A 15,537-nucleotide genomic window follows, 5' to 3' on the forward strand; every position below is an offset into this window, starting at 1 on the left:
TTAGTGAATCAAAACAAACAGAAAGGTTAAAAACCATGAGAATGCTTGCTTATACTGGTACATGTATATAAAAACAAAATAGTGACTTCTGATGTCCAAATTATTTATGTCCTCACGGGTTGTTTGGTTCCTTTCACTTTGAGACTAACATTATACTTTTTGTAGTTATATTTATCAACATATGCTATCCACAATTTTATATTAATCTGTATAAAAAACTATACAGAATTTCAAACAGTCATTAAAAGTTGAATTAAAACATTATGGCACTAATGGAAATACACAAATAAAATGTACTGATTTCACAACCTGTATGTACAAAAAGATACATTTTAGAATGTATCTTAGAATATGATATGGTGTTCTTTTTATGGAATTGATATGTAATGCAAATATTATTGTTGATATGTTAAGTGATTTATATTGGAAGGTTATATTACTATGATATGTTAAGTGATTTATACTGGAAGGTTATATTACTATTAAAATATAAAATTTACAAAAGTTAACATAGGAATGTATATGTATTTTGAGCAAGCTTTTCTGCTCAGAAAAAATATTTTTAACTTGAAGATAATCATTATTAGCAATGGTTAAACATGTTAATTAACAATAATATTTTTGAAGTGAGATATATTATTATTTCTGACAGTAACTTTATAAAACGGATATCCATTCAGCAAATAAAAAAATAAACAGTAAAGTTTCAAAATAAATTTCAATGGCCCCCTCCCACTCTTCTGATTATAAATTATTCACATTTTTTACTTAAGATTATCTATTTTCTGTTTATAATTGAGTTAAAATAAATACTAAACAAGAGGCTCTCAAGAGCCTGAATCGCTCACCTTGATTTTTTGGCATTTATCTTTCGTTTAAGAGATTGATTGTCCAATTTCATTGTATTTTTTTTCTTTTTAAATTGTGTAAAATTGTCCTTCAAGGGCAATAACTCTTTAAGGGGTCAACTGACAGAAAGAGAGTATTGGGTATGAAAAAGAAAACTACACACTAGAATAATATGTAAATAAAAAAAATAACTATATCTGACATTTACCCAACAACAGGTTGTTCAATTAGCCTGAAAATTACATAGCAGATAGATCTTGACCTTTTCATCACTTTGACTCCCTGTCACGTTTGCTCTTACTGATTTAGTTTTTGAGATATAAGCCAAAAACTGCATTTGACCCCTATGTTCTATTTTTAGCAATGGCGACCATGTTTGTTGATAGATCAAAACTTCGGATACAATTTATAAACTAGATACCCTAAGGAACATTCAGTTAAAGTTTGGAAGTATTTGGCCTAGTAGTTTCAGAGGAGAAGATTCTTGAAAAACTGCATTTTACCCTGTGTTCTATTTTTAGCCATGACACCCATGTTTTTTGACAAAATAGAAAATAAAACACAAACTTTATTTTATACACCCTACTGATCATTCAGTTGAAGTTTGGTTGAATTTGGTTGAGTAGTTTTAGAGGAGAAGATTTTTTAAAGTTAGCAAATATGATGAACAAATTGTGAAAAATTGTCATTAAAGGACAATAACCCCTTAAGGGGTCAATTGACAATTTTGGTCATATTAACTTATTTGTAGATCTTACTTTGCTGATCATTTTTGCTGTTTACAGTTTATCTTTATCTATAATAATATTCAAGTTGACCAAAAACTGCAAAATTTCCTTAAAATTACCAATTAAGTGGCAGCAACCCAACAATGGGTTGTTTGATTCATCTGAAAATTTCAGGGCTGATAGATCTTGACCTAATGAACATTTTTACCCCATGTCAGATTTGCTCTAAATGCTTTCGTTTTTGAGATATAAGCCAAAAACTGCATTTGACCCCTATGTTCTATTTTTAGCAATGGCGACCATGTTTGTTGATAGATCAAAACTTCGGATACAATTTATAAACTAGATACCCTAAGGAACATTCAGTTAAAGTTTGGAAGTACTTGGCCTAGTAGTTTCAGAGGAGAAGATTCTTGAAATAGTTTACGACGACAGACGACGACAGACGACGACGGACGCCAAGTGATGGCATAAGCTCACTTGGCCCTTTGGGCCAGGTGAGCTAAAAATTTTGGAATTCACAATCATCAATGATAATTCCAAATGTATATAATGATCATTGCATATCCCTGATAATTCATCCTAGTGAGAAAGGGAATTCATAATTTATTACAAAAAAATGCTACTTCAAAATGGAATATAATAAGTTTTGTCAACCTAAAACAAATATTTTTAAATATAGACAGATGAAACAGCTTTAGTAACTATAAAAACATTTGTACATACATGTAGATCTACTAAGCTTTAAAACACATTATATTAATTAACTAAGAATCAATAAGTCATGAAAAAATTTAAACAGACAATTTCTTTTTCTTTTTTCTATCGGATGACTTCGAATCTTGGGGTTGAAATAGAAATACATTCTTCTTAACATAAAGAAGCAGGAAAATACTTCGAAATTCTGGTTAAATGTGTAATTATTAACATAATATCAAATGAAAAAAATAATAAAGAATATAAACAATTCATCTAAATCAATTTGTATGTACAAATATATGGTTAGTTTAGTATAATATTCCCTTCACAAATTATTTGAAAGCACAGTATTTGCACACTTTTTTTGCCCTACTTGAAAACCCTGTCATATAAAAACACCATCAAAGTTTTCATTTTGCTTTAAAACTAGTTTCTAATTAAACTGTTTTTTACCTTGTACAAAGCATTCAATGTGCTGAGTCACCAGTGTGATATCTAATACATTCACAAAATCACATTTGCAAGTATAAATTGTCATGTTACTGTATCTTAATGTCTCAAAATAAATAATCAAAAGCACTAACAATTACTTTGAGCATATATAAAATGTCAATCTAAGTACATAATTGCATACTGTTATTTATTTTATTTGTGCAATCAATATAGAAATGTCTATTTTATACTTTTTTCCAATGTAATTCGATTCAAAAACTCATATATAACAAGATGAGACACAACCTCCTTTAAATTTCTGTCTCTATAGACTGGTGTTGCTGCTGGGGTTGGTTCTGAAGATGAAGTACACCATCGTGTATGTTGTCCTGGCTACCATTATATCTTGGCGCACCTCTGCCACCATGGTGCAAATTATCTCTACTACCTCTATATTCCTGCAGGTCTTCTCTGCTACCATGGTAAAGTGGGAGATCTTGGCTTTCATTATAGCTTGGTGGACCATTGTTGTCTTGGTAGCGATCCAGATTTTCCCTGCTTCCATGGTAACCACTTATGTTGTCCCTGCTTCCATATGGAAGATTCCCTTTACTTCCATACCTATCTTCCCTATTTCTTGGTGTTTCTGCAATATTTTCCCTACTTCTACCAAATTGAGTTGCTGGACTGGCTAAATTCTCCCTACTGCCAGAATATTGGTATGATGGTGCAGAAATGTTTTCCCTACTTCTTGAGTATGGATACCCCTTATCTGTAATATTTTCTCTGCTCCTATTTAGACTTGTAGTTGGTGTTGCAAGATCTTCCCTACTTCCACCATACTGATATCTTGGATCAGCAGTATTTTCTCTCCTTCCACTGTATGGATAACTCTGATCTGGTATATTGTCCCTGCTTCTGTTAATATTAGTTGGAGTAGCCAGATCTTCACGACTGCCACCACGATAGTATCCAGGGGAAGGCAAGTTATCCCTACTATGATGATGACTACCATAGTCAATACTAGAGTAGCTATCCTTCATGTAATCCATATTCTGTAGGTTATCACTTGCCAGAGATGGTGGATTAGAAGTAGTTGGCTTTGACAAGTCATTCATTGGTATTTGAATATTAAGTTGTTTCTGATAAGGTTTTTTGGACAGATCTTCATGACTTCCAATGTATGCTTGATTATTATGACCAGATTCGTACGAAGAGTTATTTATACTATCATCATCGCTATCTTCACTAGCACTGGTTTCTCGTAACTTATCTGCCAACCAGTCAGGTTTCTTGTGAGCAAAATTAAGATTTTCACGGCTTAAATGAAGAGGAGCAGGGACGTTTCTATCATCTTTTGATCCTGTATAGTCACCAACACTGCTGACATTACTGTTTCTCGTTGATCTTGGGCGTGGGACTGGTCTGGGTTTCTTTGGTGACACATCTGGAGAAGATTTATATGTGTGACCATCTAATGGAGGAGGAGGAGTAGGAGGATTATCTGGCTGAAGAAAACTTGTCAATGATTTAGATCTATCAATGCTCGGTGTGTGTTCATTTGCATAGACGTTATCCATAGAAGGTAATTTCTGCATACAGTTGATTTCATTATTAATCTGTGAAAACTTTGTTGGATGAAATTTGACTGTTTCAGCTTCAGTTTCTGATGTAACGTCATCAAACTCATTGGTGGAGTAGCCGTCAAATGTGTCATCAGTCATAGTGTCCAGATGATCATCTCCATGTTTTAACAACTTCCTGTCAAGGGAGGATCCAGGAGAATCCATTGGTTTTTTCAAGTATGCATTCTTCCTATCTGAAAGTTCTGCTAGTCTAGGGTTTTCCATTTTGTTTGGTAAGCGTCTACCAAGTCCAGCTCTTGTTGGTCCACCAAGTCTAGGTGAATGACTGAGGCTATCTTTAGAACCATATTTATCATCCAAACGTTCTCTTGATCTAGAAACTACACTAGGGATATCAAGCCTATCTCTTGATCCAGTAAATGTATGGTCATTTCTCATTTTGTCACGGTTGTCAATGACATCTTCCAGATATTCACGAGATCTATGAATATTTCTGTGCATTTCATCTTTTCTCTCATCTATACCAATACCACCAAGTGTAACAGATTCGTCTGAATCGTATATTTTGTGCTTTGATGATCCCATAGACCCAGAATATTTACCAGATGATGATCTATCATCATAGTGTTGTGCACGTTTCCTTGGAGATCCATCTGTCAACATACTAATGGTTGACCTTGAACGTAAGGTCATCCTACTATTATGAAGTGATGTTTTACTGTATGATGATCTTATTGAAGCAGCTCGTTCGAATCTTTCATCCTTTCTACGTCTAGACTTGATATACCACATGATGATTAGGATGATGACAATAATTAGACCAGTACCAAACACACCAGCCGATATTCCAATAGCCATTGCTAGGATATCTGAGCCAGGAGCAACTATGTAGGGATCTGAAAATATTCAAATATGTACATAATTATAAAATGCATATGTGCAGAGTTGGTATTTCTGTACTAAATGAAATCAATTGTGATAAGAATGAAATTCAATAACATAAATAAAGTTATAAATGAAGACCGAAAATGTATTTTGCTCATGTTTGTCAGTATTTACACAATAAATTAGTAAAAAAATATGTTTATGGTTGGGTCTTAACTGGTTGTGATATGTTTTATATCATCTTATCATACACAAATGATTTGTTAAATATTCATTGTTGTTTTGTTATTGCAGATTTATTTTTTTCAGGTATAGACAAACCACTAATTTCAATGTCCAATGAAATAGAAATTTTCTAAAGGCTTGTTTGCAGATGTTTGTACAACCATGAAATCAAATACAAATTTTCCTTGATTAATGAAACTTGGTTCCCACGAAAAGTAAATTATTCTGATCTCATAGCAATATGATTATGAGATGGAAAAGAATGAAAAAAAAAATCGGCATACCTGACCTTCCTGTGTTAAACTCACCATATATATTAAAACATTGTCAATTATGTCAAAGGTCAGATAAAGTAAATATTGTTAATGAAATGATTGTAGCAATGACTTAAATAAAATAATGAATTATGAAATCAACTGTGAAGTAAAGCCATTGGTATTAGAGTGCAATATAAGGTGATTTCACATCAGGTTAAATGTGTTGAGCTTGCTGACAGTAACTGTGGGTATATCTATCTGTATTATATATGTATTTTTGTGCTTGTGTTTCTGTTATCTATTATACTGACATTATGTTTATGTTGTCTTATGTATTTTCGTGATGTGCTTTGGTATTTGGACAATTTGCTGTTGAATTGGACCTTAAAGCAAACCAAAATTGACCAAATATTTCTGAGAGTCTCATTACCTGCCAAAAAAAGTGCACTAAAATAATATGATTTCTTAATGGCAGTAAAAGAATTACTATAACTTAAGATTAGCCATTGCTGTGTAAATGTAGATCAAGGTGCCAAAATCTTTCTAGGGTCTTTTTATATATTCTACGGGTATATGCAAATTGACTCTTGCAAAACCCTGATTTGGAACCTTAAAAATCCATACATTACAGCGTAAAGTACAAAATGTGACGTAAAGATGAACTTTAGTTCAGACCTTTGACAATATTTAAGCTATGTAACTGAAATTAAATAATACCTCTTTCACAAATGAAAGGGAGTAGCTTCCTGTGACAATCTTGCTGTGCAACAATATAAGTGTCCTTCAAAGAGCTGCAGTATCCTTTAGAAACCTCAGAATAAACCCATACTGTCAGGTCATCAACATACACATTCTCACTCAATCTCAGTAAATATTGGAGAAAGTTCTCTTTATCTTTGGAATCTGCAAGATAACCTCCGGCGGCCTGTAAAAAAAAGTTTTATTAACATTAAAGTGCTAGCAAATAGTTAATATTATTGCAAGATTAAGATTTACTATACAGTCAAACCTGTTTAAGATACCACCTGTATTGTAATAAGCAAAAACCTGTGATTTAAGACCATTAATTTTAGATCCCTCTGTAGTGCATTTCATATAGATTGAACCTGTATTAAAAGACCACCTGTCTTATGAGACCACATTTTAGCTTCCCCTCAAGTGGTATCTTAAAACAGGTTTCACTGTACATTAAAGTATTATACCAGAAAATTAAACAGGATTCATATGTTATTTTTTTTTTGTCTGAAGTAAACAAAACAATTTCAGTATGTAGTTTCAGCTTTCTTTTTCAATAGAAAAAGAGGTGTGCCAAGGATGAGATTTTAAGTATTACAAAATCATGTGAATTTTGTGCAAAAATAATTGATAGGTATATAAGAAATTAGACAGTAAAATGTCTGTTATATAATGAATATTTGCTTGGATTTTTAAGGTACAAAAATAGCATTTAAAAAAAAATAAAGTGAAGGGTTCTTCCCTTTGATTGCTGCTATCTTTGTTAAAGTGAAAAGTTGACATATTTCGAAAGTTTGACTATTTTTGCAATCATCAGGAAATTTCTTTTGATTTTTTTTCAAATGAAAGACAGACGGCGACAATGTATATGGTTATGAAAGAATCTATATCATTTCATGACTAATTCTCTTAAAAGAAGCAGCTCACTAACATAGCACCACATTTTTAGTTCAAAATAATATATATATCCTGTTATAAAATGGAGATATTGTCTTTGGAAATTAACGTTGTAACTTACTTTACAGAATTCAATAGCATCATAGTAAGGCAAGGATGCTCCCATGTATCTGTAACATCTTTGGTCATTCAATCTCCAACCAGGAGGACATTTACCTAAAATATATCATACAACTTATAGATATAAAATTATTATTTTTAAAGTTGAGTATCTGACTATTTGATGAGCAATACATATCACTGTTAGAGAAATGTTTCTTCTGACTTAACGATTTTAACAACGATGTTTACTAGTTCAGTGAAAATGGACGTCATACTAAACTTTTAAAACATATATTTGAACTAAAATTAAATATCAATCAAGACTAACAAAGGCCAGAGGCTCCTGACTTGGATCTGGTGCAAAAATGTGGCAGGGTTAAACAAGTTTTTTGAGATATGCATAACTTCCATTATTACTCATAAAATTAAAGCATATGGACATGGAAACTCAAGATAATTTTATTGTAACAACAATTTTTCAAGATATAAGATAGAATGAATCTTACCATCAATAAGTGATACATTAGTGACTTTAATTGGCAGATAGTTAACAGTAATCAAAGACTGGTTGTCACGGTTATCCCATATTCTACCCAACACAAAGTTTGGTCTCTCTGATCCCCACCAGTTTTCTCTGGCATCGATTGGTTTACTCTGAACAGGAATACCATTGATGAATCTGTAACAATTCATATAATTCTCTGTATTTTCAACATACATGTACAATATACCTTACTTTAGTTTGGTTTAAATTACAAAATGTTAAACAAGTTAACTCATAGAAGGTGCTTATGGTATATAAATTTTTTGTTATGATACTTTAAAGGATACAACATTCACTTTAATATATCTTCTGATATTACAAATGATTAATCTTGTCCTGCTACAAAAAAGCTTTAACTGTATACAAGTTTATTACAAATATAAAGTTTTCTAGAGGCAGCAAGTTTCCCCTTACCCGAAGTTAATAAAAAGCAACATTTCCCATACATCTTTGTATTGTGACTTTATTTATGAAGCAATTGTCTTCAAATATTTCTTTTTGACTTTGTAGACTTTTTGATAAAGGTTATTTTTTTTGTGAAGTAAATGCATTTTGTATTTTTGGGGAATTTACTATATGTCAAATCAATGATTTACTGTTTGGAATAATAGATTTCTCTATTGTATATATGATCTCTATATCAGCAGATAAAGATCCTTCAGCTTGCTTTCAATAACTGTGAAAATTCTTTAACATAGTTTTATTAAGTCTTGTTTCAACAGTACTTGTGTGTGTGTTTTTGTGCAATCATTCCTTATAATTTAATTCTAAATTCCATTAAGAATTAAATCATGACAAAAATGTTAATGATGTCACAGTCACATCACAAAATGATGTCTCTGAGCTGATTGACCAAAGCTTTCAGCTAATCAGAAGACGTCCAAAATTAAATTATGTACCGCAGTAATGAGAAATCTTATTTGATAAGGATGATTACTTACTGAATAATAGGATTAGTCTCCAGTTCAAAGTCACACTGAGGATTTTTAAGGTAGTTTGTGTTTATCATTGGATGTCCACTTCCAACTTTAATTGCTGATCTTTTAAGAGCAGTCACGTTGTTATTGGAGAGCATATTAGCATAAAACCTCTGTAGGGCATCTGTGTCAGCTTTGTTGAATATTCTCAGTATATAATGACCAACGTTACCTTCAATGATGTTAAAAGTAAAGTTTGTTCCTACATTCTGTACGTGAACAACATCATGGAAGTCACCGGCGGAATAGTTAAAGATGTGATTTTCGTATATATAGAACTGCTGAAAATGATGACCACTTATGTTCAGCGCCTCACCATTTGTACCATATGAAAACACGTTATTAGTGATATTAGCCTGAAGATGGCTGGCATAACTGTGTGCGTTGGCATGTATATACATACCACCTTTGTTTTTATTCACGAGACTGTGCTGGAAGTTAAGTGTAATTGTGTTTTGGATATTGAAATCAATAACAGGTGGTGAGGTCAGATTTAAAATGGCTAGACCATTTCCTTCAATCCAACAACGGTCAAAATAAATTGAAGGGTTAACTTCTCCTATATTCTGATAGTGAATGGCACCATCCTCATTATTCTTCAACACAATGTCCTCAAATTTGTGAGATGTTGTACTGTCTGAAATAGAAAAGAGAAAAGTGAGTAATGACTGTCCTTTCTCTTGAATATATATATATCTTTAGAAGATTGACTTCTTACAGAAATAAACTAAATAAAATAAGATTTTTTTAATCAAAACTAGCACTGATTTACAATTTGTTACATGGCTAAAGGTTTCAGAATATATCAGCAGCATATATATCATATGCACATTCAGGGCCATAATTTTCAAATGAATACAATTATACCTAATTTTGAACTAGACAACCTTGTTTGTTTAGATTTTTAAGGAAAGAAATGTTAATTTTTTTTAGACTTCAAAACAAAACAATCTAAAAATCATCTTTTTTTAAATTATAAGCTTTGTAAAAATCAATCAGTAGACAAATATTTACTATAAAATTCTCAGTCTGTCTAAACCGTATTTAATGTTCAAGATACATTTTTTAATATTAACCACACTTCTTCCAATTTGAGCTGTTAAATTCATATTTCATTTAAACTTTCTGCACTAAACTGGTATGCAGTTAATTTTTTCATTATTGTCCATACGGATTGTTTCTTGTTTTTATCAAGGTTTCACTTACTAAGAGCTGAAACTATTGATAAATCTGAACTTATTATTACCAATGTCAGAATGTCAATGAATGTATTCCTCTAATTGCAAGGTATAAACTTAACAGCTCATTAGGAAACGCTCTACAGGGTTATTCATAATAACTAAATCAAATGGATAAGACCAACCTGGATAATTTATTTGTTTGAGTGGTGATGTAACAATCTCTGCTACAAAGCCATAATGTTCATGAGCTGATGATGCATGTATATGGACAGATATTGAGTTTGATGTGGCCAGATATCTTTTGGATATATCAGCCTCTGTACTATTAGCTGTCAATTCTGTTATCAACGAATCTGTTGTCACATCTTTACCATCAAATATCTCAATAACATTTCGATAAAAGTCATCTTGGTATAAATTAAACTGTAAAAGTCGAAATGAAACTAAGCGTACGCTTTTACTGCTTTCTATGACCTTGACACAACTGTGTTCGTACTGGGAATATTTGTAATAGACTATAACTCTGTTCTCTAGGTGTATTTCTTTTTCCATACGGCATATATCTATTAGTCCATTCATGTAATAAGGAACAGTATTGATAATCAATGGAGTAAATGAAGACGTTTCATCGTCACTAGATTCTCCGTTTAACATCAGAACATTGATTCCAGTCCCCAGGTTTCCAGAAGCATTAACGTTCCTCACTTCTAGTTCATATCTTGGTGAGACAAGATCAATACCATTCCACACACAGCGGGTTATGTTTATGTTCTCCAGAACAGGAGTGACATATGTAGACTGAATGGCCCCTACCTTTTCACCATGTAACATTCCTGCCCCATCAATGTCTACATACTCTAACTTAGACCTCTGATCTTCTGGTACTACTTGTACTTCAGTGATTTCGTAATTTTTTGGTGCAAACCGTATGTTTCCCCAATACTCCTGTGTATTGTCTAAACTCCTTTCCCCACATCTTATGAAAGTGTAATTTGAGGCTTGGATACACTTCTGTATGTCATAATTTATTCTTTTCATGCAATGACTCAGTGAAGGTTCATCTCCACGACAGTAATATGAATATGTCCAAAACTCCTTAATAAAATACATAGGTTTACCAAACACAAAATAGTCATAAAGATGAGTAAATCTAACATCTACATTTACAGTTTCAAGTCCAAGTTCGCGACAAACCACTTCAGCTGTTTTCTTGTTGAATTTACTGTCACACATAAGTGTCCATGACCCTGTTGTAGTATTTTTAAGTTGTAAGAATCCCTGATTGGCTGGAATAGTCCCATTACTATCTCTTATTAACCTTGTGTCACTGCTAGAAGTTGTGTGTGGGGTAGATCTTTTGCCTCTACAATTATTTCCAGTACCAATACTGGTTTTCGTGGCAGGTTTAAACTTAATCCTGGAGTAAACAGAACCTCTGGCAATTAATTGTCCTAATACCAGTATTCCAACGTTTGGTTCAAAATGCAATTCAGTTCCAGGTGGAATAATTAGTTTTGCATCAGGCATGATAGTGAGATCTGATACAACTCTAATTGGTGTTGATTGTGAAGGCAGTGATAAATCTCTATTACTGATTCGACCCCCTAACCTTTGATAATCTAAATCTGGATTCTCTTGACTACCAGAAGCTATAGCATTGTCATTGATAATATCTGCAGCAGTAAGATGAGGGAAGTAATCTGCAATCACATAATTATTCCAGTCGTCAAAGTCAAAAATCTTATTTCTGATATTGTACTGTACCCCTGTTCCCCACCAGTTCTCTTTTACATTCAATGTGTTTTCAACTAAAAGTGAGTAAATTCCTGCTAACATTTCAAACTGAAGTAAAGGATTTGTAAATATATTTCTGTTGAAAGTGATATTCTGAACTCCTCTGATGGCTACAGCATAGGTCACTGGGTTACTGGATGACACACAGGTGTAATCAGAACTAGGCCGATTATCTGCAATACTATTTACATAAAATTTTCCAACTCCTAAATCAAAATATTCAGAGTGACTAGTCATATCCAATTCTACAGCATATTTTCCTATGTTACGATGGAAAATATTATTGTAAACAGTTAGATCTTTTTCCATACCACCAATGTAAACCAGTCCACGAAGACATGTGTTATCTTCAAACCTTGAATTCATAATGGTAACATTAGCATAATATCCATTGACTGTGAAAACCGATTGTTGATTGTTTTGGAAGCGGCAATCTTTAACAAATACAGAGTGATATTTTCTTTCAACTATATCGTTCACTCTGGGCAATTCAATGTCAAATCCTCCATATTTATTCCACCTGATCTCAGAGTCATCAAATTTCCACTGCCAGACATTATTTGCAAAATCAACATGATTGTGATCGGCAATAATTCCTTTTCCATTTCTGTGAAATTTACATCTCTCCATTTTGTACTTTATAACACCTAGTCTTTCTGGAGTTGTCATCTCCTCTGGTGTAGGTATCAGCCTATCGTGATATTTAGTTAAGCTGGGAATATACATGGCTTCCTCTACATTGTCATAAACATTGACCATTTCAAATCTTAGCTCCTCTTCCTTAATACGATGGAAAATTTCTAATTTTTCATTTGATGGATTATTATAATGCTTGGTAAGAATTCCTTGTTTATTTTCCTTTATTGTACAGTTGTACAAATGTATCTGTGAGTATGGTGGATTAAATGGGTATCGTACTGAAGAAAATATGAATTAATATTTAAATTACTTTCATACAAAACTATATACATGGTAAATTTCAATTTAGAAGTAAAATTTGATATAGTTATTTTTTTTTAATACAATGTTGTTTCATGTATGTTTTCAATACAAAGTCATCATTAATTATTGGACATGTTGAACACATTTTTTATATCCTCTACTCAGCTCTTTAAAAAATATTGATCCAATATTTTCAAAGATGTGCAGATATTTTGTGGTGAGTATTTGCTGTGAACGATCTTGAAATAATCATATTTTATGAAGCAGATGATCATGATGATGTTTTGCAATATTTTTATATATATGCTGAAAACTGGTACAGGTAATTGGTTTATCCTTTAAATTAAAGTGTTTTTCTTGATCTAAAATATTGCTCATATTTTACAATATAAACATGTATAATGTAATGCTATCCAAAGAGGAAAAGAAAAGCAGTCAATCACCATGGTGTATATGACAGTGTATCATGGTGGAATATATTTTACCATGGTGCTTTCAGACTAGGTAGATTATAATTGTTTTGATAATAGAATGTATCATATAGTGTATATACATGTATGTATTAAATAGTAAGGTGCTAGAATTTTTCATTTATTTTAAAATGCAATTTCATTTCTGTAACATAAGATTCTTAAGCATACATGTGTTTTTCTAAAGCATATCAAATAATTGTATTATATTAAATAGTGAAATTGTTTTAGTTATCATGGTAATAAGAACAAATTAATAAAATAATTAAAAAAAAAAACCAAACCAAACCAAACCAAACCAAACAGTCCTTACCTGAATGTGCTGCAAATGCTAATCTTCCTGACATTACTCCTCTAACCTTGACAGCAATGGTCAGATAATTTGATGTGGAGATTAAGGGAAAGTCTACAAGGTCTTTTTCTATCTCCCAACGTTTAGTGTTGGTTGTTATACCATCTTTATTTGAGTCGTATATTGTCACGGTTTCTACAGCTGTCAATGGATTGTAGTCTAGTAGCTGTAGAGTTGTTCTGTAGCGATCAGAAACATAGATCTGCATCATGTATGTAAAATCAACAGTCTGCAGTCCAGGTTTAGTAACAATAAAAGCCATAGAATTATCACCTAAATTGTAATATTGAGTCCCTCCTAAATCTACTGTCAGACTTGGTTCAATGAAGTTTCTTACACTAAGTGCTTCATACTCAGTAAAGAATGGATCGTAAACAAATCCACTTTTCTCGTTATTATTCATTGTGGCATATTTAATATTAAGAAAGGGTGATCTTGTCAAAAATCCATGTCCTTGATTATTGTCAAACATACAGTGTTCAAACAAGTTCTCTGTGTGTGGATGACTATACTTAACATTGACACCATCAGATACAGAGTTTCTCACAATAAGTCCTGTTATTTTTAGATAGTTATAGTCAATTGTAAGTCCTGGTGTGTATAGCATGTCATCTGCATCTAACAACCCTGCATGTTCTATAATCACATGACGTATCTGTGTAGGTTCTGGCATACTTCCTTTAGGAACAGCTGGTAAAGTGATACCTACAAAACAAATAAAAATTAGTCTGCTAAAATATATCATGTGTAAATCTATACTTTATTTCCTGTATCACTTCATACAGGCCATTTTTTATTTGGTAATTACTGATATGAAGAAAAATTCGTAAGGGTTCCACGGAACCCAGTGTCTCGCCTACTTTTGCTGTTAATCGCAGACTCAACAAAAATGAAGAAAAACATCAATAAAAATTTCCCTCTCTATACTGTCTTTTGATTGAAAGAAGCTTCCAAGTTTGGTAAAAAATCCAGGATAGATTATGAATCTAATAAATGTTTTATAAACTTTAACTGCAGACTGTATGTAATGTTAACTGGAAGAAAAACTAAGTCCATTTATAAGTAAAATACGGAAAAAGTAAATTTTTTTTTTACAAAATTTACTTCTGAATAATATCTTATGATCAGAAACAAGCTTTTGTCTAAGTTTGGTAGAAATCCAGGATAGTTTAAGAACATTATAAAAATTTTAAAAACTTAAACCACAGAGTGAATGTTTTGTTTCTGAGTCCATTTATAAGTAAAATACGGAAAAGTGGAAATTTATTTTTACAAAATTTTCTTCTTGATACTATCTTATGATCATAAACAAGCTTCTGTCCAAGTTTGGTACAAATCAAGGATAGTTTATGAAAGTTATTAAAATTTTAAAAACTTTAACCACAGAGTGAATGTAATGTTTCCTCGCAGAAAAACTAAGTCCATTTATAAGTAAAATACGGAAAAGTGGAAATTTATTTTTACAAAATTTTCTTCTTGATACTATCTCATGATCATAAACAAGCTTCTGTCCAAGTTTGGTACAAATCAAGGATAGTTTATGAAAGTTATTAAAATTTTAAAAACTTTAACCACAGAGTGAATGTAATGTTTCCTCGCAGAAAAACTAAGTCCATTTATAAGTAAAATACAAATAAAATGTAATTTTATTTTTACAAAATTTACTTCTGGATACTTTCTTATGATCATAAACAAGCTTCTGTCCAAGTTTGGTAGAAATTCAGTATAGTTTAAGAAAGTTATTAAAATTTCAAAAACTTTAACCACAGAGTGAATATTTGTGGATGCCGACGACGACGACGACGACGACGGAATGTAGGATCGCTTAGTCTCGCTTTTTCGACTAAAGTCGAAGGCTCGACAAAAATGAAAGAAATAAAGT

At 32.0% G+C, this 15,537-nt stretch overlaps 1 protein-coding gene and 1 long non-coding RNA gene across 2 annotated transcripts in view; one reads left to right on the top strand and one right to left on the bottom strand.

Annotated features, from left to right (window-relative positions):
• Nucleotides 1-519, top strand: LOC143047432 (uncharacterized). The gene is made up of 2 exons (XR_012969549.1): nt 1-430; nt 471-519. It is a non-coding gene; the product is annotated as an uncharacterized LOC143047432 (long non-coding RNA).
• LOC143047426 (protein bark beetle-like) overlaps nt 483-15,537 on the bottom strand; it is a 33,679-nt gene continuing 18,624 nt past the window's right edge. Inside the window, exons 9-15 of the mRNA XM_076220484.1 lie at nt 13,617-14,360; nt 10,280-12,808; nt 8,881-9,553; nt 7,902-8,074; nt 7,415-7,509; nt 6,379-6,586; nt 483-5,190 (exon numbers count right to left, since the gene is read on the bottom strand). Of these exons, the coding sequence (XP_076076599.1) occupies nt 3,020-5,190; nt 6,379-6,586; nt 7,415-7,509; nt 7,902-8,074; nt 8,881-9,553; nt 10,280-12,808; nt 13,617-14,360 (6,593 nt within the window). The 3' untranslated portion in view covers nt 483-3,019. The remainder of the gene's footprint in view (nt 5,191-6,378; nt 6,587-7,414; nt 7,510-7,901; nt 8,075-8,880; nt 9,554-10,279; nt 12,809-13,616; nt 14,361-15,537) is intronic.

Source organism: Mytilus galloprovincialis, chromosome 1, assembly GCF_965363235.1.
Source record: "Mytilus galloprovincialis chromosome 1, xbMytGall1.hap1.1, whole genome shotgun sequence".
Lineage (NCBI taxonomy): Eukaryota > Metazoa > Mollusca > Bivalvia > Mytilida > Mytilidae > Mytilus > Mytilus galloprovincialis.